We start from the raw sequence: 22,948 nt of genomic DNA on the forward strand, positions 1-22,948 counted from the left end.
AACCATCAGTAAGACGCTGGGCGAGAAGGAGACAACTGTTGGTGCCATAGTAAGAAAATGGAAGAAGTACAAAATGACTGTCAATCGACAAAGATCTGGGGCTCCACGCAAAATCTCACCTCGTGGGGTATCCTTGATCATGAGGAAGGTTAGAAATCAGCCTACAACTACAAGGGGGGAACTTGTCAATGATCTCAAGGCAGCTGGGACCACTGTCACCACGAAAACCATTGGTAACACATTACGACATAACGGATTGCAATCCTGCAGTGCCCGCAAGGTCCCCCTGCTCCGGAAGGCACATGTGACGGCCCGTCTGAAGTTTGCCAGTGAACACCTGGATGATGCCGAGAGTGATTGGGAGAAGGTGCTGTGGTCAGATGAGACAAAAATTGAGCTCTTTGGCATGAACTCAACTCGCCGTGTTTGGAGGAAGAGAAATGCTGCCTATGACCCAAAGAACACCGTCCCCACTGTCAAGCATGGAGGTGGAAATGTTATGTTTTGGGGGTGTTTCTCTGCTAAGGGCACAGGACTACTTCACCGCATCAATGGGAGAATGGATGGGGCCATGTACCGTACAATTCTGAGTGACAACCTCCTTCCCTCCGCCAGGGCCTTAAAAATGGGTCGTGGCTGGGTCTTCCAGCACGACAATGACCCAAAACATACAGCCAAGGCAACAAAGGAGTGGCTCAGGAAGAAGCACATTAGGGTCATGGAGTGGCCTAGCCAGTCACCAGACCTTAATCCCATTGAAAACTTATGGAGGGAGCTGAAGCTGCGAGTTGCCAAGCGACAGCCCAGAACTCTTAATGATTTAGAGATGATCTGCAAAGAGGAGTGGACCAAAATTCCTCCTGACATGTGTGCAAACCTCATCATCAACTACAGAAGACGTCTGACCGCTGTGCTTGCCAACAAGGGTTTTGCCACCAAGTATTAGGTCTTGTTTGCCAGAGGGATTAAATACTTATTTCCCTCTGCAGAATGCAAATAAATTCATATACTTTCCACAATGTGATTTTCCGGATTTAATTTGTGATGTGCTATCTCTCACTGTTACCAATAACCTACCCTTCAATTATGGGCTGCTCATGTCTTTGTCAGTGGGCAAACTTACAAAATCAGCAAGGGATCAAATACTTATTTCCACCACTGTACATAAGATTCATTTAGCAATTACAAAACTGCATCTCAGATGTCAAAGCTACATATTCTACAAAAAAAAAAAAGAGATGTAACAATGTGAGAAGAAATATGGAAGATATCATACAGGGCTTTCTCCTTCAAGTTCTTCCCATGCAGGTTGTATTTTCCAGCAATGTAGTTTAGTATGGCTCTGGGCTGCACCAACTTCATCCCATCAATTTCTACCATGGGTACTTGCTGAAAAAGTAGCGCACCATCTTTTGAAAGAAAGAAGAAATACTGAAATTACTCTCAAGACCATTATTTTATAACTTTCCCTAAAATTAGTAGAAAAATGTTCTTTGAGTTTCAGTCTTTATTTACTTTTCTTTCTTAAGTTTGACAAGTTTTAAGTTTCACAGGTATTTAAGACGAATTGTATAATAAAACAAATACGCATTTTTAAAACACTGAATATCTCCCTTAATTTCGAAATGCAGCTCAAAATGCATTTTAAGCTCAGCTGAACATTAAAAGATGGTATTATTATGGCATGTACCTGTGGAGACTGGGTATCAGGTTATGCAGGGAGAGAAAAAGAAAAACAAACAGGATCTGGAAAGTTGTGTACACATGTGGTTATAGACTGAGTATTGTGACTTTATGACAACCAGATTTGGATGATGTTGCCATCACAGGTGCAGTGAAACAGTTTGGCTAGATATAGTCATCATCATGTTAGACAAGGGCAATTAGAAAAGGAAATAAAACACTGGTGCACGCTATCTAAAACAGAACATTAAAGGACCCTTTTACTACACTGTGTTGTGCTAACGCGGGAAAAAAGGCATATCGCAAAATGCATGAAAGCATTTTGTGTTAAACTGCCTGTCAACATGCGCTAATTGCATGGTATTTTTTGGAAGGGGAGAATTTTTTCAGGAGGGGACATGTCATCAGCAGGGAAGCATTATCCAGCTAGTGCATTTACATTGATGTGTGCTAACTGGCTATCACACAAATTTAACATGGGAACAGTTACCGCATCCTAAATAGGAGACGGTAAGGACTCCTGTGTTAACTTTTTACTAGTACCACACACTGATCAAGGTAAAAAAATATATTAAAATAGCCTGCAATTATGCTGTGCTGGATCTGGCCTTAGTGCGCAGCAGGAAAGTCCTGTGTTAAAATGCACTAAGTTTTTACAAAACTCTCTCTTTTATATAGTAGCTCACAAGAGTTAAAATATCCGTATGTTCACTGAAGTACAAAAAACTCCTGGGGAAAAAAAGCCTCAGAACCCTTCCTCCACTTCAAAACAATGGAAGAAATTATGGTAGGATTAACAGGGTAAGGTTACTTCATAGGCATAAAAAAAAACCAGAGTAAAAACTTGTTAAAGCTCTAGTAAAAAGAATTAAACTTTCATGGATCCAATATACTGTGTGACACAATAAAAATCTTCATAAATGCAAAACTTAACATTCATGTGGCTCTCTTATTCCTCTTGCACCTAAGGTTCTGAGGTTTTTTCCTCAAAGAGTTTTTTTTGTACTTCAGTGAACATATAGATATTTAAGTCTTGTGAGCTACTATATAAGAGAAAGAGTTTTGTAAAAGGATTGTGTATATATTATCTTTTTTGTCCTCTAAGAATATTTGAAACTTAAAATGCCTTTCTAGCACAGAGTCAACTTTCTTGTTAATTAGAGAAACAGAGAGGGGGGTTTCTCATATTCTCATCTGTACCTCCTTCAGGATTCTTTGAATGGGCACTGTCACAGCCTCCTTGGGCGAGTTGAGGAATTGGAGGATATCCATTCTTTCAGCCCTGGGCTGCTCCTCCGTCTTTAACTTAAATGGTCTATGCCATCTCTTTCACAGAATCAAACAAGAGATGGGGATGGTTCTCCTTAGAATCCCAGAAATGATCTGAATCAGCATCATAAAAACATTCTCTAGAAGATGTCCGAGTCTCTGTCTGTCTTACAACACTGACCACTGGATCAAGCCTCAGTGTGAGATGTTGAGACACTGAGGACTCCTAATGCACCAAAAATAGACATCAGTGTTATATGATATTGACTCTGATTCCTTAGTATTAAGGTATATTTTGCAGGTAGTGCATGTGTCTTGAGTTATCAACTGGACAAGATCTGGCCTCAACATCAGTGTCAAAGCTGCAGCATTGTTTCACGCAAAGGAGCATTCCATTGGCTCCTTGAACTTCTGCATTATCAAAGGTATGGGCATCATATTAAGGGTGGCCACATCCTCCTAAGTTACTTGAGTATATCAGAACTGGGATCTTGGGTATAGATGTTGTTACACTTTCTCGTCTGCCATGGAGGATGAGTGGTCCTCACAGCGAGGGTGCTTGGGAGGACACCAATGACTAGGTGCTCTTGGTGCTGTGCCTTGATTAGGAGCAATGACAGCTTCTGCTTGACAATCAGCACAGCATTCCTTTGGCACTGATGAAGTTAAAGAAGAGTAAGGATTTGTCTTCGGACAGGAATTGGATGATAACTCATCAATGCACAAAGTCGAAGGTGGCCAACACTCTTGATGTTAAAGCATCCTTGGCATCAGATGCAGCTGCATGAACAACTGAGGGGTCGATGCACAAAGCTTACCGAGCTTGCAACATTTGCTTTAGACAAGTTGTATCAGGTCTAAAGCAAGCTTTATTAAGCGAGTACCAGTAACAAACAGAAAACCACAAACCACTTAGGTCTAGGCGGTATATAAATACTGAAAATAAATAATGCACAAAAAGGTGTTCCGTGGCTCTAATGTGTGCCGTTAGCAGCTACTGAGAATCCTATGCAAATGTATTACAAGAGCTCATTAGTATTATAATAAATGTCCCGTGCAATGCACAGAAAGAAGCAACTAGCTCTGAGCTAGATTTTATGGCAGCTCTGAAGATGTTGGAGAAGAGGGAAACACAGGCAGCTGCAAAGGTTGCCTGCTTGTGCTACCTACATGCTGTGGCTTCCCCATAAAAAAATCCCTGGTGGTCCACTGGCCCCCTCCTGCACCCCCTAGACCCCCCCCCTAAATCATAAATCCCTGGTGGACCAATGGACTCTCTCCCGACTCCACCCGCACCGCCCCATATCAAAAATCCTTGGAGGTCGAGGTCCCCTCCCAACCCCCCCCCCCCCCCCACACACACACACATACCCTCCAGGTCACACAAAAAAACCCTGGTGGTCCCGTGGACACCCTCTCAAGCCCTCCTCATTCTAGTAATGCCCTTCCTCTCTCTCCCTCCTCATATCTTAAAACGTTTGAGGCAAGAGGGCAAGAACAACACTTCCTCTCTCCTGCCTCTGGACCTGCCCTTCTTAAAATGGCAGTGCCTAGTCCCTGCCCAGTGAATCCTGAGATAGGCTAAGCACCGTGGCAGCTACCAGCTACCCCAACTGGAAACGCTCAGTCCCTCCATGTAACGAGAACACCCCCCTCCTGGACCCGCTGTAGACCCCCTTCCCAGGCCAAACTTACAGCCCTGATGGTTCAGTGGTGAGTTGGGGCAGGAGAGATCATCCTACGCTCCTGCCTGTGCAGTCTCCATAGTTAAAATGGTTGCCCAAAAATCTGTTTATATTCAAGTATGTATGGTACTTGAAAAGAACTAAACCATTTAGAAAATCTATTCAGCTTTGTCTCCTTCAATTCAAGTAGACAGTTGCATAAAGGACTTTAGCAAACTAGCTTGCTTCATGTATACAATTCTGTTATAAAGAAGTGGATACTCCTCTCATCTCCAAGTCTTATGAAATTATTTGATTTATTTGTTACATTTGTATCCCACATTATCCCACCTATTTGTAGGCTCAATGTGGCTTACATAGTACCGGAGAGGCCTTTGCAGGCTCCGGTGTGAACAGTGCCTAGTCCCTGCCCAGTGAATCCTGAGATAGGCTAAGCACCGTGGCAGCTACCAGCTACCCCAACTGGAAACGCTCAGTCCCTCCATGTAACGAGAACACCCCCCTCCTGGACCCGCTGTAGACCCCCTTCCCAGGCCAAACTTACAGCCCTGATGGTTCAGTGGTGAGTTGGGGCAGGAGAGATCATCCTACGCTCCTGCCTGTGCAGTCTCCATAGTTAAAATGGTTGCCCAAAAATCTGTTTATATTCAAGTATGTATGGTACTTGAAAAGAACTAAACCATTTAGAAAATCTATTCAGCTTTGTCTCCTTCAATTCAAGTAGACAGTTGCATAAAGGACTTTAGCAAACTAGCTTGCTTCATGTATACAATTCTGTTATAAAGAAGTGGATACTCCTCTCATCTCCAAGTCTTATGAAATTATTTGATTTATTTGTTACATTTGTATCCCACATTATCCCACCTATTTGTAGGCTCAATGTGGCTTACATAGTACCGGAGAGGCCTTTGCAGGCTCCGGTGTGAACAAATACAGGGTGATGTTGTGGTAAGATCAAGTTCATGTGGCACAGCCACATTAGGGAATCGGAGAACGGAAGAGTTGTGTTATGTCCATTACGTGCTTTAGCTTGGTTGTGTTGCAGAGATTAGGCATTTAAGTTGGATCAGTAGGGTATGCCTTTTAACAGGTTGGTTTTTAGTGATTTCCAGAAGTTTAGGTGGTCGTACGTCGTTTTCAAGGCTTTTGGTAATGCGTTCCACAGTTGTGTGCTTATGTAGGAAAAACTAGATTAAGTCCTTTGCAGCTTGGGTAGTGCAGATTTAGATAAGATCATGTTGATTCGGATGTATTTCTAATTGGTAAGTCGATAAAGTCTGTCATGTAACTTGGGGCTTCTCCGTAGATGATTTTGTGAACCAGGGCACAGATTTTGAAGGTGATGTGTTCTTTGATTGGGAGCCAGTGTAGATTTTTGCGGAGGGGTTTTGCGCTTTCAAATCGCGTTTTACCAAATATAAGCCTAGCTGCAATGTTTTAAGCGATCTCAAGTTTCTTTAAGGTTTGTTCTTTACATCCCACATAAATTCTATTGCAGTAATCTAAGTGGCTTAGTACCATTGATTGTATCAGGTTGCAAAACATTTCCCTCGGGAAGAATTGCTTCACGCGTTTGAGTGGAACATTTTCTTTGTTGTGGATGTCACTTGGCTCTCTAGTGTTAAGTTACGGTCCATTGTAACGCTGAGGATTTTCAAGCTGTCTGAGATAGGAAGGGTGTGATCTGGGGTGTTGATACTTGTGGGGATGTCCGCGCTGTGTTGGGATGAGAGGATGAGACAATGGGTTTTTTCTTTATTGAGTTTTAGTTGAAATGCATTTTTCATGAATCCATGATGCTCAAGCCAAGCCGTTGGTGATTTCTGTCAGTTTGGTTTTGTAAGGAATGTATATTGTGACAGTGTCTGCATATATGAAAGGGTTAAGGCCATGGCTGGATAAGGACTTAGCAAGAGGGGTCATCATCAAGTTGAATAGGATCGGTGATAGCAGTGATCCTTGCGGTACTCCACAGTCTGCTTTCCACGGTGATGATATGTTTGAATTTGATTTTACTTGATATGTTCCTGTGGTTAGGAAGCCCTTGATCCAGTTAAGTATGTTTCCACCAATCCCGAACTTATCTAGTAATCTTATTAATATATTATGGTTTACCATGTCGAATGCACTAGACATGTTGAATTGGAGGAGAAGGATGTTTTTGCCTGTTGCTATTTCCTGCTTGAATTTGGCTAGAAGAGTGAGTAATACTGTTTCCGTGCTGTGGAGGGGGTGAAAGCCTGACTGATTTGTGTAATATATGTAATCTGTAAGTTGTTTGGTTACCATGCTTTCCATCAGTTTGACCACCACTTATACAAAAGGGAATTAAGTAGAGTCATAACTAAGATCTTTCTTGTTTGATCTTGTCAGAGGGTACCTGCTTTTTACCTGTTTGTACTTGTTACATGGTACTTGCTTTTCACTTGCATATTATCTCTTTAACTGAAAATATGTAATCTAATTGTAATAAGAATCACTGTCTTAATGGTAAACTCTAAGCTTCTCACGCACATGATAGCATTATACCAAACTGTAGGAGTACTTACTGTCTTGGGGATGACTCAAGTTTTTGATGCACATGATAGCATTTGTGCTGGCTGACCTCACACTTTCCATATAGCTGATAAGATGTTATTTAATTGCAATAAGAATCACTATCTTAGTTGTTAACTCTAAGATTCTCATGCATATGATAGCATTATACCAAACTGTAGCAGTACTCACTGCCTTGTAGGTTAAATATATGTCTTCTAAGCAGCGTAGAACAACAGTCTGAACTGTAGTAAAACCTACTGTCATGGGTGCTAACATATGCTTATTTCGCATCTAATAGCATTATACCAAATCGTAGTAGGAACTACTGCCATGTTGGCTGACTCCATGCTCTTAAGACATTTTATAGCAGGACACTGAGCCGCAGCAGGACTATACTACAAATGTGGACATCAGAAGTTTTGCTGTGCTGTATTATTACCTGTTTAATGTCTTTAAACCCTAAATGTTTTCAAATACTTTTATGCATCACATACTCCAGGAGCCCTACTAGTGAAAAGATTGACCTAGTACGGTTCTGGGTGACCAATATATAACTATATACTGTTTTTAAATTAATAGAGATGTCCTCAGAAGTGTAAACTCACCCAAGTGAGACGCTCCCTGTTTAGGGAGCCCTCTAAGGGTGGACGAATTTCTTTATAATAATTTTGTGACAATATTCTTTAAAAAAAAAAACACCCTTGTGAGCTCTAGGCTTCAATCTTTTTACAAATTTTCACAAATCTCTGAACCGAGTAAGTCAATCCTAGCACTTACTCCTATAAAAACCTCATGTGCATCCCATATCTCTGATATGCGCAAAAACTTAATATAATGCAGTCAATGTATAATGTCTGTATACTAATCTTACACTAATTAAGTGCATTCCACTAAACAGTTCATTCAAAAATCAAAAAGGCACTTAGCGTGTATTGTAGTCCACATAGGCGGTCGGTGACTCAGCTGTTTGGGGAGGCGAAAGTGGGTAGGGCTAGATTAAGTTATAGGGCAGGGCTAAGATCAGGGTATGGGACAGATGGAACAGAACAGAGTACGTTAAAATGCTTGCAGTGGGGGGGAGGGGGGAAACACCTATGTCAGCAGTAAAACGATAGTGGAGAACATTTGAACACTGCTAAGAATTAATCCTTCACTGTGTGGTTCTGGTGCAGCTCTATCAGCTGTCTCCCCAGTACCTCTGTAATATGCACACTGAATACAAGCCAGGAATTATGTGCCAAAAAAAATGAATATAGTGAACCAAAACAATACAACCTATTAAACAGGACAATACTTGCAGTATTCTGGAAATATATACAATTATTTAGCACAGATTTGTAAGTCCTCCAGAGATAGGAAAATTGCAGTGGGCAGAACATCATCAATATACCTATTAGAAAGCTAAACAAGCTGGATTAGTACAGATCAGTCCTACACAGACACTCAATGCTAACAGAATACCCAGCCTTTTTCATACATGATCACAAGTAGACCCTAATCAAGTATAGAATAAGTAACCACAAACTAAAAATAGAAATATGTAGACAAAAATTAAACTGAACCCCAAGAAGCCATACTCTGCATACAATGCAAAACCAAAGAAATAGAAACAGTGACACATTCCTTTGTACTGTGGAAAATCTAGAGAGCAGATGTAAATTTCAAAAAACTAACACATTTCAATTGCTACATTAAAAATTAGCAAATAAAACAAAACAAAAAAAAATATGGTGATATCTTCTTATTCAACTAACAACATTTTTGGCTCGTTTTCAGAGGCCAAAAACTCCTTCTTAAAGTCAGGATGAGCATACTGTTATAGCAGTATACTGTCCTGACCTGGAGAATTAGGCTTTGGTCTCCGAAAGCAAGTCACAACAATATATTTAGTCACCTTTTTTTATTTTATAACTATTTATTAACTTTTAAAGTGGACTAACAAGGCTGCCTCATTACTTCATCCCAAATTAAAAATAAAATTATTTTTTCTACCTTTGCTGTCTGCCAATTGTGTTGGTCCTGGTCTCTGGTTACTGATTCCATGTTTTCATTTAACTCTCTTTCCATGGGTCTCCTGTCCATGGGACTTTTTTTCTCTTCTTCTGTCTTCTTCACCTCTTCCATAACAACTATCATCAACACTAATCTGTTCCTTTCAGCTTTCTTCCATTTTTTTTGTTACCTAGCCATTCAGATTTCATTCATATTATCCAGTCTTCCACCTCCCTCTTTTTACTGCATCTACCTACAGCTTTTCATCTCTTTTCCTCACTCTAGCCCTCCAATTCTCCTTTCTCTTATTCCCCAGTCTTTCACTAGCTTTTTCCTCTCTCCCACTGCCATTCAGCATCTCCTCCTTTTATCTATCGCCTGCCATCCAGCATTTCTCTGTCTCTGCCTCTCTCCCACCACCACCATCCAGCATTGCATCTCCTCTCTCTACCCCTTTCATCCAGCAACTCCTCCCTTTCTGTTTCTATCACCTGCAATCCAGTCAGTATCTTCTCTCTCACTCTCCCACCACCATCTAGCATTACCTCTCATCTTTCTCTCCCACCTGCCATCCTGCATCCCCTCTGGTCTTTCTTTCTCACCCCCCCTCCCGCCAGCTAGCATCCCTTCTTGTCTCTCTGCCCCTACCACCATAAAGTATCTTGTCTCTGTCTCTCACCAACCCTCTTTAACCTAATGAGGATACCACTAGCAAAGCTATTAGACAATCAAAACCTTAACCCATACATATATGCAGATGATGTCACGATCTACATCCCATTCAAACAAGACCTAAAAGGAAATCACCAGCGAAATCAACCAAAGCTTCCAAATCATGCACTCCTGGGAGGATGCATTTCAGCTAAAACTCAATGCAGAAAAAACACAATGCCTTATACTCACCTCACAACACAACACAAATAGATTCACCACCATAACCACCCCTAGCTTTTCCCTCCTCGTCTCAAACAATCTGAAAATTCTGGGAGTCACCATTGACTGAAATCTCACACTTGAAAACCACGTGAAGAATACAATGAAGAAGATGTTTCACTCCATGTGGAAACTCAAAAGAGTAAAATCGTTCTTCCCAAGGACCATCTTTTGCAACCTGGTACAATCATTGGTATTAAGTCACCTGGACTATTGCAATGCACTTTACGCTGGTTGTAAAGAACAGATCAAAAAATTTCAAACGGCCCAGAATATTGCAGCCAGACTCATATTTGGAAAAACAAATTTGAAAGTGCAAAACCCCTAAGAAAGAAATTACACTGACTCCCACTGAAAGAACGTACCTAGTTCAAGATCTGCATGATTGTTCATAAAATCATCTATAGAGACGTCCCGACCTACATGCTAGACCTCGTGGACCTGCCACCCAGGAATGCTAAACGATCTTCCCGCACCTTTCTCAACCCACACGCGACCAGCTTTTCCTACATGAGTATGCAAATGTGGAATGCACTACCAACTCACTTGAAAACGATCAACGAACTAAATAACTTCCGCAAAGTTCTGAAAACCTCTCTCTAACAAGGCCTACCACAAGAACCCATAATTAACGAGAACACAACACCTAAACTCCTTTATTCAGAATGTCTTACTCTACAACTGCTTGACCAGATCCTCTTGTTTTCTTTTATCTCTTTGTAACACCAACTGTATTCTTTTCCCTGTTATGGCGATGCCATAACAGATCTTTGTAAGCCACATTGAGCCTGCAAATAGGTGGGAAAATGTGGGATACAAGTGCAATAAATAAAATAAATAGATGCTACTGGACGGTAGTTAGAGATTTTGTTTGCTTTTTCTTGGTATCTTTTGGTATTGGGGTGAGTAGGATATTGCCGTTTTCCTTAGGGAAGAGGCCTTGCTGAAGCATGTAATTTAGGTGGGATGTGAGGTCTGCTATGAAGTGTCAGTGTTGTTCTGAGGTAGTGTGTTACGTAGGTTTACAATTTTGTCATTGAAGTACTTCACAAGTTTATCTGCAGATGGGATGTCTGTATTCGTGGTATTGACCAAGTTGGTGTTTAGGAGTTTGTTCACGAGTTGGTATAATTTCTTCGTGTCTTTGTAATCTGTCCCTATTTTGGTTTTATTGTATGATCTTCTGGCCTGTCTTATTGCGTATTTGTATTTTCTTTGTATTTGTTTCCATGTGTTGAGTGTATGTTCATCTTTTGTTTCATTCCATGCTCGTTCGAGTTTCCTGGTTTGTGTTTTTAAACTTTTTCAGTTCATCGTTGAACCATGATGTCGAGTTATGCTTGCATGGGGTTCTTGTTCGTAAGGGCGCAATTTCATCTAGCATGCTTTTGCATCTTTTGTCCCATTCTATGAGGTAGTATATGGAGTCTGTTTGTGTTGCCCATTCATTAATGTATATTAGTTGCCAGAATGTTTTCGTGTCTACTTGACCTCTTGTGCTGTAGGATGTGTGTTCTGGTATTCGTTGTATACCCTTCACTCGCCAATTTAGGGATAAGTTTAGTTTGTAGTGGTTGGTCCAGGGTGTCTCTGTCCATTTCATATTTGTTATTGTTAGGTTCTGGTCTGTTGAGAGTTTGTGTGAGATGAGATCAAGTGTGTGCCCTTTGACGTGGGTTGCTTACATTTGTGGCCATTTGAGATCGCATAAATGGAGACATTCCTTACATTCTCGTGTGTTGATAGAGTTCGGGTCTTCTTAGTGAAGGTTGATGTCTCCTAGTACTAGTGTATTGGAGTTGGTTACACATGTGTTTGAAATGAAGTCCATGAAGTTGGTCTGGCCTTCGTTCCAATTACCTGGAGGTCTGTAAAACAAGACACAATTCAAATGATCGCGTAGGATTTTATTGTGGATTCTGATTGAGGCAATTTCAAGTTGAGGTGTTATGGACTCGGCAGTGGTTTTGGTGGTGAAGTGGGACCGATAGATTAGTGCAAAGCCCCCGCCTCTCTTTTCTTTTCTGGTCCAGTGTGTGATTTTGTATCCTGGCGGGCACAGGTCTAGGATTATAGGGTCCTTTTGGTCATGGTTCCAAGTTTCAGTGAGGAAGAGTAGGTCGAGGTTTTCTGACATGATCCAGTCTGTTATTATTGCTGTTTTATTTACAGCGGATCTGGCGCTGACATAGCCCACTTGGATTGTATGGAATTAGACCTACTGCAGCAACAGTGGTCAACTTTTAAAGACTGCCATCTGCAAAGCAACCACATGGTCCTCGCTTCATATTTTTACTGCACATTATTTGGACCAAGCCTCAGTACAAGACACTGCCTTTGGTCAAGGGGTACTGGCTATTCTTTTCCTATGAGCTAACAACTCAAAAGAATATAAGCATTTCCATACGGGACAGACCGAAGTTCCATCAAGCCCAGTATCCCATTTCCAACAGTGGCCAATCCAGATCACAAGTACCTGGCAAGATCCCAAAACAGTAAAATAGATTTTATGCTGCTTATCCTACAAATAACAGTGGATTTTCCGCATCCATCTTAATAATGGCTTATGGACTTTTCTTTTAGGAAGTTAGCCAAATCTTTTTTTAAACCCTGCTAAGCTAACTCTTGCATTTGTCTATGTGGGCTGCTCCAAAGACTAAGGCAATATTAACTTAACAACCCTAAGCTTAGAAATCACCCATTTGTGTGCTTGACCCAGTCCTGCTTGTTGATGGAAAAAGCAATGTTGCTCCCCCATAACAGTTGTTTTCTGTAGATAACAGGATTGATAAAAGACATGCCTCTATCAGAGTTGCTTGGATTGAGCTCTAGACCAACTGAGGAGCTGAAAAAAGTACTACATAAAGTAAGGACCACAAAAGCTCAGAACTTAGTGTAAAGTTCTGAGCAGTAGGAAATCGGTTCCATCCCATCACCGCTTGTAGGCCTCATCAATCCTGCTGTCTTTGGAAAAACATCTGTTACACATAAGCAAAATTACTTTACTAGAGGCACACTTACTAACTTTTATATAAATTGAACAAATTACCTCTGATGCACTTTTCATTTCATGTTCAAATGTAATTATAATTTGTATACATTTTGATTCTCTGGTGCACTTATAAAATGTGATGTGCAATAATTTCAGAACAAAAATAATTTTAAATGTTATAGCTTAATACGATTACTTTATATACTAATTACTAATATTATATAAAATCAGGAATGTCTATTGACCTGGCTGTATTATACAGAATAAATTATGGCACCAAAAGCAGTGCACATTATTTCCAAATAAGCAAACATCCATGCTTTTACAAAAAGTGCCTGTTAAGACTCTCATAGACTTATTACTGTAAAGTCATGATATCTTAGAGTATAACCTTGGCACACAGTCACACCTGGAGTCTATTATTTTTATGAAGCCTCTTTTATTTGAATAAATCACAGATAATTTACTCACAGACAGATGTTCAGAAGTACTGCTCCAGGGCACAGAGACTCCATCTGAGAGCTGTTGGAGGTGGAAATCTGAGGAGAGGTAGCTTTATTGCAGGGGAGAAAGATAGTTGAACAGGTAGAAATGGTTCAAAGCTGGGTGACTGGAATGTGCGATATCTCATTAGGGAGGAAATATTTTCAAGGTAAAAAACCCAAGTTTGTTGCAGGGAGTTCCAGTAGGACAAAGCTGTCTGGGCCAAGATGGTGAATGCCTCATGGCTGAAGGGACAAAGGGGTGTTGAGGCTTCACACAGGCTCAGGGAGGAGCAGATAGAGACCAATAGGGACAGAGCCTGCCACCGGGTGGCAAGGGAGGTGCTAGAGGACAGCCCTCGATTGGAGGGAAAGGTCATGCCTGGCTGACCTCCCAGGACAGAGAGAGTGAGAATGACCAGGAAATTATAGCAGGAAGACAAAACAGCCAAGCTTGGCAGAGAGAGAGAGAGAGAGAGGAGGTCTGGGCAGCCTCACAACCAGTGGTAACAGTTCTTACACAGCCAAGCAAGTGTGGTTGCATTGCTTGTGAACTACATTACACACAATGCCTTGCTCACGTACCTTTGCAGAGTAAGAACTGCAGCAATGATAGTCCTTAGAAATGAGAAGAACAGTAAAAGCATTACACACATTTTAGGATCACTTTATAAACTAGTGCGAGGCTGTCAGAGGACAGAACAGTGCCACCTTACTAATTCTTACCATGTAGCAATTTTTCAAATTGCTCTCTTGAATACAAAAGTTCTTCTTCAAACTGCAAAGGAAAGCAAAGAAAGATGGTGAAAATGTACTCATACCTGTTGCTTTCCTTTAGTCTGGATGTACCATCCTGAACTATTGGGTTGTTGTTATTCCTGCCTACCAGCAGATGGAGGTAAAAAACCTAAACTTTCCCAGTTAAATAACCAGTGCAAGGGTCTGTACTCGGTGAAAAGCTCTGCCAAAGCAGCAGAAAGGTTCCAGAATTCACACCCATGCCCCATCAACTACTGCAGCTACAATAGATTCCTTTTTTTTTTTTTTTTTTATTGCAACACTGCAGTAGAGAAAAACAGAGATCTCCATGAGTCCTGTCAACAACAGTCTTCTGAGGGAGGACCTCAGGATGGTACAGCCAGACTAAAGGAAAAGAAATTAAACAGGTATGACTAAATTTCACTTTCCTTTATGCCATGGATGTACCATCCTGAATTACTGAGATGTAACCAAGCAGAACTCACTGGGCTGGGCCTGGGGAAAACAAGTTCCCCATGAATGACAGCTCTGCCAAAGTCCGAATGGGCTCCAATTTGCACTTCCAGTCTGTAATGCTTCACAAAGGAATGGGACCATGACTATGTTCTCATATAGCAGATATTCTCCAGAGAAACCACCCGGGCCTCTGCTCAGGTCACTTCTGAGCCTGAGCCGAGTAACCTCTCAGTCTGAAAGGCATTGTCTTATTCTTGCAAACGTAGGTGGCCTTAATGGCTACCTTGATCAACAGGAATGGGAGTCTTGGACACTGCCTGGCCCTTTCTAGGACCATGGAAGAGAACAAAAAGATGATCCAAGAGTAAAGCTCATTTGGCAGGCACACCTCTGGCTGTTTTGTTGGGCAGACTGGATGGACTGTGCAGATCTTTACCTGCCCTCATGTACTTCATTAGTCTCTTGCAAATATATGAGCATAACTTTGCAGACATCCCACTTGTGAAGCCTCCTGGCAGTAGAGCCCAAACCCCCATCCACAAAAGGAGGATTAAAATATTTCCTGGTTCATATGGAAAGGGAAGATCACCTTGGGAAGAAACGAAGGAACAGTGTAGATGGACAATGAATCCTCCAAGAAAGAGAGATGGGTCCTGACAAGACAGAGCCTGAAACTCCAATATCCTCCTGGCCAATAAAATCAGCAACAGGAACAAAGTTTTCAGATTGAGGTGCTTAATTGAATCCAACCTCAGGGGCTCAAAGGGGGTTCCCAAGAGGACATTCAGCACAAATTAAAATCTTAAGAGGAAAGAGAGGGACAGAAGGATGAAAGTAAGTGACCCCCTTCAAAACCTGAGCAATGTCCCTGTATGCAGCTATGGAAAGTCTCAGGATTTTACCCCTGAAACAGGAGAGAGCCACCAGCTAAAACTTTAAGCGAGTTCAGCACAACTCAATCAAACCCTTGCAGCAGAAACCCAAGGGCCTTGGGAATCTGTGTCTTCCAAAGAAAATGGGAATGGTGATTCCAACAGTTCTAAAAGGCCTTCCAAACCTGGACATAAGCCACAAAGTGTAAGACTTACAGGCCTTGAGATCACTGAAGGCGAAAAACCTTCCCTTGCTAATCACCACCCTTCAAGGGTCGAACTGTAAACTAGAACAGATTTCTGGATCCTCTATTTCTACTGGACCCTGTTTGAACAAGCCACTACCTCTGGGAAGAGGAAGTGGAATGTTCACCAACAGATGAACCAGATCCACATACCCTGTTCTCTGTGGCTAATTGTGGTCACCAAAGAATCAGAAAGGGATGCTACACTATCCTATGCACTTCCCGACCTATCCGTGAAATCAAAGACCGGATGTCCCCACTGGTCCACAAGGAGCTGAATGGTTGCTGGCCCTAACCCCCACTCCCCCGGATCCAGCAGAGATCGACTGAGGAAGTCCACCTAGATGCTGTCCTCACCTGCTATGTGGACTGCCAATAAAACCAGCAGATTTCCTTCTGCCCAGGGACAATGGGCTCTGGCTTCCTGAGCCACTACCTGACTCCTGGTGTCCCTGCTTGTTGATATAGGGCACCCCCATCACGGGACTGCTTTTTCCCATGTACCAGTGGGAAGAATTCCACCAGTGCCAACCTCTATACCCGGATCTCCAGGTGGTTGATAGACCAAGAGGCCTCCAAGGGGGACCAACAATCCTGTTTCACTGCCCAAGCAGTGAACTCCCCAACTGAGGAGAATTGCATTGATGGTCACAACCTCCTACGAGCCCCTGCACTAACACAACCCCAAAACAACTGAAAAATACAGCTTTTTAACAATTTTAAATATTTTAGCATTATACAACTTTTAAATGACATTTAATAAATACGAATTTTCATACCTTTTTATCCTTTTGTGTGTTTTATTTCCATTTTCTTCTCAGCACACACCCGCTGCAAGGCTCTCTGCCATGAGCCGGCATCTGGCTTGTGCTCTCTGCCTTCTCCACACTCCTCTTGGCGTATGCGCAGTGTCCGTAACCTCCAATCCCATCCGGAACAGATAAATAAAAAAATAAAAGTAAGGAGAGCTCATTGGAACATTTCCTTCCTTTCCCCAGTCCCACACCAGTCTCTTTTTTGTCCAAGAACCGTCTCTGCTCATTAAATTGAGCCGGCTCCTTTTAGGGCCGGGAATCACTGATCCCATGAGCATGCGTGGCCATCTGACGTCACCCAAAGATGTCCTACACCGACACATCTCACCAAGGGCTTTCCCAAACACTGTGCTGCCGCCTGATGCTGTTAGAAACACCGGCTGCATGTGCTGGACTTCCCAAAGCACCCCTCCATCTCGGCCTGCCACCACCGCACCTCCACCTACATTGCGGCACTCAAGTGCCACCGACACCACTGACGCTGCAGCTGCTGCCATTGCAGTTGCAATTTCCACCACCCAACTCACCCTCTCTTCTTCATAAGTACATAAGCACTGCCACGCTGGGAAAAGACCAAAGGTCCATCAAGCCCAGTACTCCATCTCCGACAGCGGCCAATCCAGGCCCCAAGAACCTGGCAAAACCCCCAAATTTAATAACGATCAATGGACTTGTCCTTCAAGAATCTGTCCAGACCCCCTTTAAACTCAGCAAGGCCAGCTGCCGTCACTACCTTTTCCGGCAATGAGTTCCAGAGTCTAATTACGCACTGAGTAAAGAAAAGCGTTCTCCAATTTGTTTTAAACCTGCCACATTCTAATTTCATCGTGTGTCCCCTGGTTCTAATATTGTTAGAAAGCGTAAACAAACGCTTCACATCTGTCCACTCTACCCCACTCATTATTTTGTACACCTCTATCATATCATCCCTCAGCCGCCTTTTCTCCAGGCTAAAGAGTCCTAGCCTTCTTAACCTCTCCTCATAAGGTAGTCGTCCCATCCCTTTTATCATTTTTGTCGCCCTTCTCTGCACCTTCTCCAATTCCTTAATATCTTTTTTGAGATGAGAAAACCAGAACTGAACACAATACTCCAGGTGCGGTCGTACCATGGAGCGATATAACAGCATTATAACATCCTCATGCTTGTTTTCCATCCCTTTTCTAATAATACTCAACATTCTGTTCGCCTTCTTAGCTGCCGCAGCATATTGAGCGGAAGATTTCAACGTCCTATCCAGGATGACTCCCAGATCTCTTTCTCGGTCTGTAACTCCTAAAGCGGAACCTTGCATGACAGATGTAATTCGGGTTCTTCCTTACCAGAGAAATCGCCACTAGCAGCGACACCGCTTTAAAAAAACCAAAACCCCAGTGCTCAGCAACTACCAACGCCGTTGATGCTACAAAAGAACTGCGCCGCCACCACCACTACTGAAACTGCCCCTCAGCTCCTGCACCGCTGACCAAACTAGACCCGATGCCCAGTGCCGCCGAGGTATTATTTTTTTTATTTAACCCATTGAGGGGATACAGTTAGATCAACTAAAAAGGCCTGGAGCTCACTGACCCTGAGGGCTGAAGTGGCCACCACCAAGAACAAAAACCTGACAAGTCAAAATCTTCAAATGGTAAGTTTCAAGTGACTTAAACAGAGCTTTCATCAGCTGGGTGAGAACATTGAGATGCCATGATTAGGGTTACCATATGTCCTCTTTTAAGAGGAAATGTCCTCTTTTTGGGTGTCTTCACATATGTCCTCCAGGATTTTTAATTTTTAGTGAAATGTCCTCTTTTTTTATGTGCTTATGACCTACCCACTTAATGAGACCATCTCTGGCTTATTAGTCAGTCTGGACAGATGAGGGTGCCAAAGGGGGAAAAAGACATTGCTGATCCCCTCTCTGTTCCCCTGCTGGTTGAATCTGTCAAAGGAATTTTTGTTCATGCAGCACGACTTTAAGTAGATGTCATGCAAAGACTTTCATACATATCTTAGACTTCTGAGGTATCATTTTCTGTCAAGACCTCCAAAAGTACACCTCCAGAAACGTGGCCTGAAATGTGGGCCGAGCTTGCAGGAAGCACCAATATTTCAGCCTAGTCGTTCTGAAAAAAACACTGTAGAGTTCATTTGCTTGAGGTGAGGAAGCAACTTCCCAGTCACTTATTTAAACCCCCTTCAGGGAAAGAAAAAAACAATGAAGAACTCCTGCAGGCCTTGCAGTGTCAGCCTGCCTGGCCACATGGCCAATACACACAGAAGCCTGCACTGCCTTGCGATCTCACCAATGACTTGAGGCTGCAGACATTCTCAACCAGGTCCTGTCCATGGATTTGGGACCCTGGGAGCCAAGGCTCAACCAAGCTGTGTGGCCTTAGCCTGCAAAGCTGGGAACTAGGCAAGGGACCAGGAACACCAGCTTGAACAACCTACCATCTGCTGGAGGTAGAGGAAATACTGGAGCTTTCTACTAAGCACAAATCTTTTGTACCAGTGTCACTGGGAAAGATCAATTTCTCTACCTCCATTTTCTGTAAGGAGAGGATAACAACCCAATAGTTCAGGATAAAATAAGGCTGTTGAATTCACTAACTGGCCATATTTTAACCATTAAAAAAAAAACCAGCATGAAACATGAGGTTTGCCAACAAGATGGCTAACCCAGACTGGGGGGGGGGGGGGGGGTATAACAAATCTAAAAAAATCTCAAAATTGAGTCATCAATGAAAATCTTGGAAGTCACAATAGATCATTTCCTCACCCTTGAAACCAAGTCTCTGTTGACCTTTAGTGTCTTTCACTCACTTTGGAAGCTAAAGAGATTGAGGCCATTTTTCTCTAAATCTGGAAGTTTGCAATATAAGGTTCTTTGGAACATTGTACTCACTTCGGCAGCAACTGAGGCTTTTTTTCCTCTGTTTCAAAAGATTCAGAGATTTATATCCTGAATATGCTAGCCGGTTGCACTGGATCACTATTTTTGTTTTGAGTGGGAACTAATAGTGAGAGATTTTTTTCTTCAAAATAATTTCTAGATATTCCTTTAACAGGAACAGAAATTTGGCATGCATGGGACAAATGGCAAATCACAAGACCCCAGGATCGGATGGCGTCTCGATAGAATTCTATAAATTACTAGGACATCACATAGTGCCCATGTTAGTGGGCGTATCCGAGGAGACTATTGAACAAGTATCCCTCCCTTCATTATCTAATAAAGCCTTGGTGGGCTCCTATAGACCCGTATCACTGATTAACGAAGATACTAAACTTTATGCTAAGATTATAACTAATTGGATGTGTGAAGCAATTCCAAAATTGACAAGAAAGAAACAAGTGGGTTTTGTCTTTGGTAGGAATACTGTAATGAATGTTTGGAGCATGGTGGTTGTGATCCAGAGACTCAGAAACTATATAACAAAGGAGAACTAAAAATTTTTGATCTTAAAAAAGCTTTTGATACTGTTTCGTGGAAGTATTTGTGGTGAGTTCTTGAGCTGTTTCATTTTGAAGGACAGGTTATATGATGGATCCAAATGCTTTACACTGTCCTAAAGTAGTTCCTTTGATATGTGGGACCCATGCCTCCTTTCGCCAGCTCATTGTTTTGTATCTAGAACCCTTAGCATAGCGAAATCTACAAGATCTAGCAGTGTGTGTACATACAAGTTCTAGACAGCATTATTTGTTGCCCTCCAGGGCCCTCAATATCTCCTTCAGACCCAGAGAATTGAAGTACAGTACAGTGCTGAGGGAGAGCTGTGGGGCTCAGGCTGCTGACGAATCAGCAAAAGAAGTTGCCTCTATGCGTGGCAGGCTAGGTCTTAACCAGGGAGAGAAGCTGGACAAGGCCAGTCAGGCCTAACCAGGAAAAGGTTGGTAGACCAAAGGGTCTGGAGGAGATGCCAGCTGGGAAAGACTGTTGAGAAAACAGCACAGGCTATGGGCTCAGCCCCAGTACCCTGAAGAGTTTCTTGCTAAACTATCTGGGTCCTGGGCACATGCCTAGTTTGTCTTATTCTTCAGTCCTGCTCCGTGTGTCTTTGTGTGCACTGTCCAACCAATATTCAAAGCAAGTTAACCAGCCAGGAACAACCACCAATGGGTTAACTCGCTTATTGACAGCTATCCGGTCATTTTCAGTGGCACTTAACTGGTTATCTTCACTGAAAATGACCAATTAGCACTGAAGTGCAAGCCGGCTATGTCAGGGGCATTCCAGGGGCGGAGTCTGGTTAGTTCCCGATATTCAAAGCTATCCAGCCACAGTGCATAAATAAGACCACATAAATAGCAGTCCTGTCTTTCTCCCGTTTTACAAAGTCGCATGACAATGCCAACACAGCCCATTCAAAGTGAACAAGCTGTGTTGGCATTACTGCACTAGGTAGATCTCCAAAGAAGGAATAGCATACTGAGTAGATTTTTGTGAATAACCAAGAAAACTCAGATGCATTCCAATAAGAAAAGGAGGTTAGGTTGCCAGACATTCGACACTGTAGCATGTCTTTTGCAACAAATATGGGATTGGCTTGAAGACTGGAATAAATTTTTAAAATCTTGCCTCTTTGCAGATGATACCATAGTTTGCAATAGGATAGACACCCCTGTTAGTGTGGATAACATGAGGAGGGGTTTAGCGAAGCTTGAAGAATGGCCCAGAATTTGATTGCCATGATTTTATGCTTTTAAAAAATGCAGGATTATGCATTTGGGCTATAAAATAATCTAAGAGTGTGGTACAATTTAGGGGGTGAAATACTTCTGTGCATGAAAGAGGAGTGGGATGGGGGAGGAAAGATCATATCTGATAAGGTGGCGAAACAGGTAGAAAAGATGATGGTGAACGCTGGAAGGATGCTTGAGTGTGTAAACAGGTTTTAAAAATATTACTGGGGCTTAGGGCAGACTTCAGGAGTTCCAGGGCTGTGATGAGCCATCAGAGAGTACGGGTGCGGGAGTATGGTACCATGGGGCAGTCATGGATCAGCCACAGCTGAATGTTTTAAGTCCCCTGAGTATTCCTGAAGCTCAGCAACCCCTGGTCTCCTCAGGGGCAGCTGAGGAGACAGTGAAGAGCTGCCAGAGCAGAATACTAGCATGGAGAGTGGAAGCTGAGGTATGATGCATGGTAACTGTGGCTGGACTCAGAATGGTAAAAACATGTGGGTTCTGGAGCTGGATTTTGTGAGTGACTGAGTTGTATGTGTGACAGGGCTCTGTGGATGTGTGGGGAAATGGATTTTGGGTAAAATATTATTTTAATCTGGAAATGGAATTCTGTGTCAGCAAGTGCCTGTAATTCTCTTAGAATGCTACCAGGAGTGTTGTCACTGGGGTGAAAAAACGTTGAGGCAGTTTAGAGCTGGGATGAATGAGAGAGGGGCGCTGTTAGATGTAGTGCCAGTGGAAGAGGTTCTTTTTGGTCTAAAACTTACGGGTTTTGTGTACATTTAATTTATGAGAGCTTATCTTAGCTTGGGGAAGCTTGTGGAGCAGTAGGGAGCAGTTCAGAACAATTTTTCTGTTTTGTTGAAGGCAGGCTGACCCACATGAAGCCTATAAAAGTGCTTGCTGTGAAAGCAGGGTTCAGGGTGAGAAACAAGTTTAGCTAGTTAGGAGACAAAAGGCTGTGAAAGCCTGTTTTGGATCCCTTTTGGTAAAATTAGAGGTTTTTCTTGAGAGCACTAGCTTTGAGCTCTGAGGCTTAAGAGAGAGTTCTGAAGTTAACTTGAGATTTTCAAGGGAGAGCCTGTAGTATTTATAAGAGAGTTTGAGAAAGGGTCTTTTTTTTTTGGGGGGGGGGGGGGGTCTTCAAGTTCTCTTGTATGAAGGCAAAGCTGAGCTGTAAGAAAAGCCTGCTTGAGGCACTTGAGCTGCCCAACATGCCAAGGCTGCTGTTTGAATTCAGGCAGTCTGAGGTGCTGAGTAGTAGTGAGCTGTGCAGTCTTACCATCATCATTGGGTAAGAGGAAATTCTGACCTCTGGAGCCCCGAATATCGAGACATTGGTGTTCAAGCAGAGACAGACCTAGCAGGTAGCAAGGCTGTGTGAATTAAGTTGTCAGCAGGGTTTTTGCAGGAGCCAGTACAATGTTTTTAGAGATAGTGATGTGGTTGTTCTATGTGGTGAATGAAAGCTGTTTATAAGAGAGTTCTTAAGAGTATCCATTGAAGGGAGGAAGCTGGACTCTGTAGTCAGGGGTACCTGCTTACGTTTTATT

The 22,948-nt window shown here is 42.5% G+C and overlaps 1 protein-coding gene across 4 annotated transcripts in view; it reads right to left on the reverse strand.

The window, feature by feature from the left end:
- The window catches only part of LOC115467196 (glutathione S-transferase 3-like), an 87,256-nt gene that overhangs the window by 48,026 nt on the left and 16,282 nt on the right, over positions 1-22,948 (reverse strand). For 3 of the 4 annotated variants that reach the window (XM_030198953.1, XM_030198954.1, XM_030198955.1), the window contains exons 3-4: positions 14,301-14,352; positions 1,277-1,409 (exon numbers count right to left, since the gene is read on the reverse strand). In XM_030198953.1, coding sequence (XP_030054813.1) covers positions 1,277-1,409; positions 14,301-14,352 — 185 coding nt within the window. Of the gene's footprint in view, positions 1-1,276; positions 1,410-14,159; positions 14,188-14,300; positions 14,353-22,948 lie in introns of those variants that run through there. The other variant, XM_030198956.1, reaches the window with a different exon arrangement.

Source organism: Microcaecilia unicolor, chromosome 3, assembly GCF_901765095.1.
Source record: "Microcaecilia unicolor chromosome 3, aMicUni1.1, whole genome shotgun sequence".
NCBI lineage: Eukaryota > Metazoa > Chordata > Amphibia > Gymnophiona > Siphonopidae > Microcaecilia > Microcaecilia unicolor.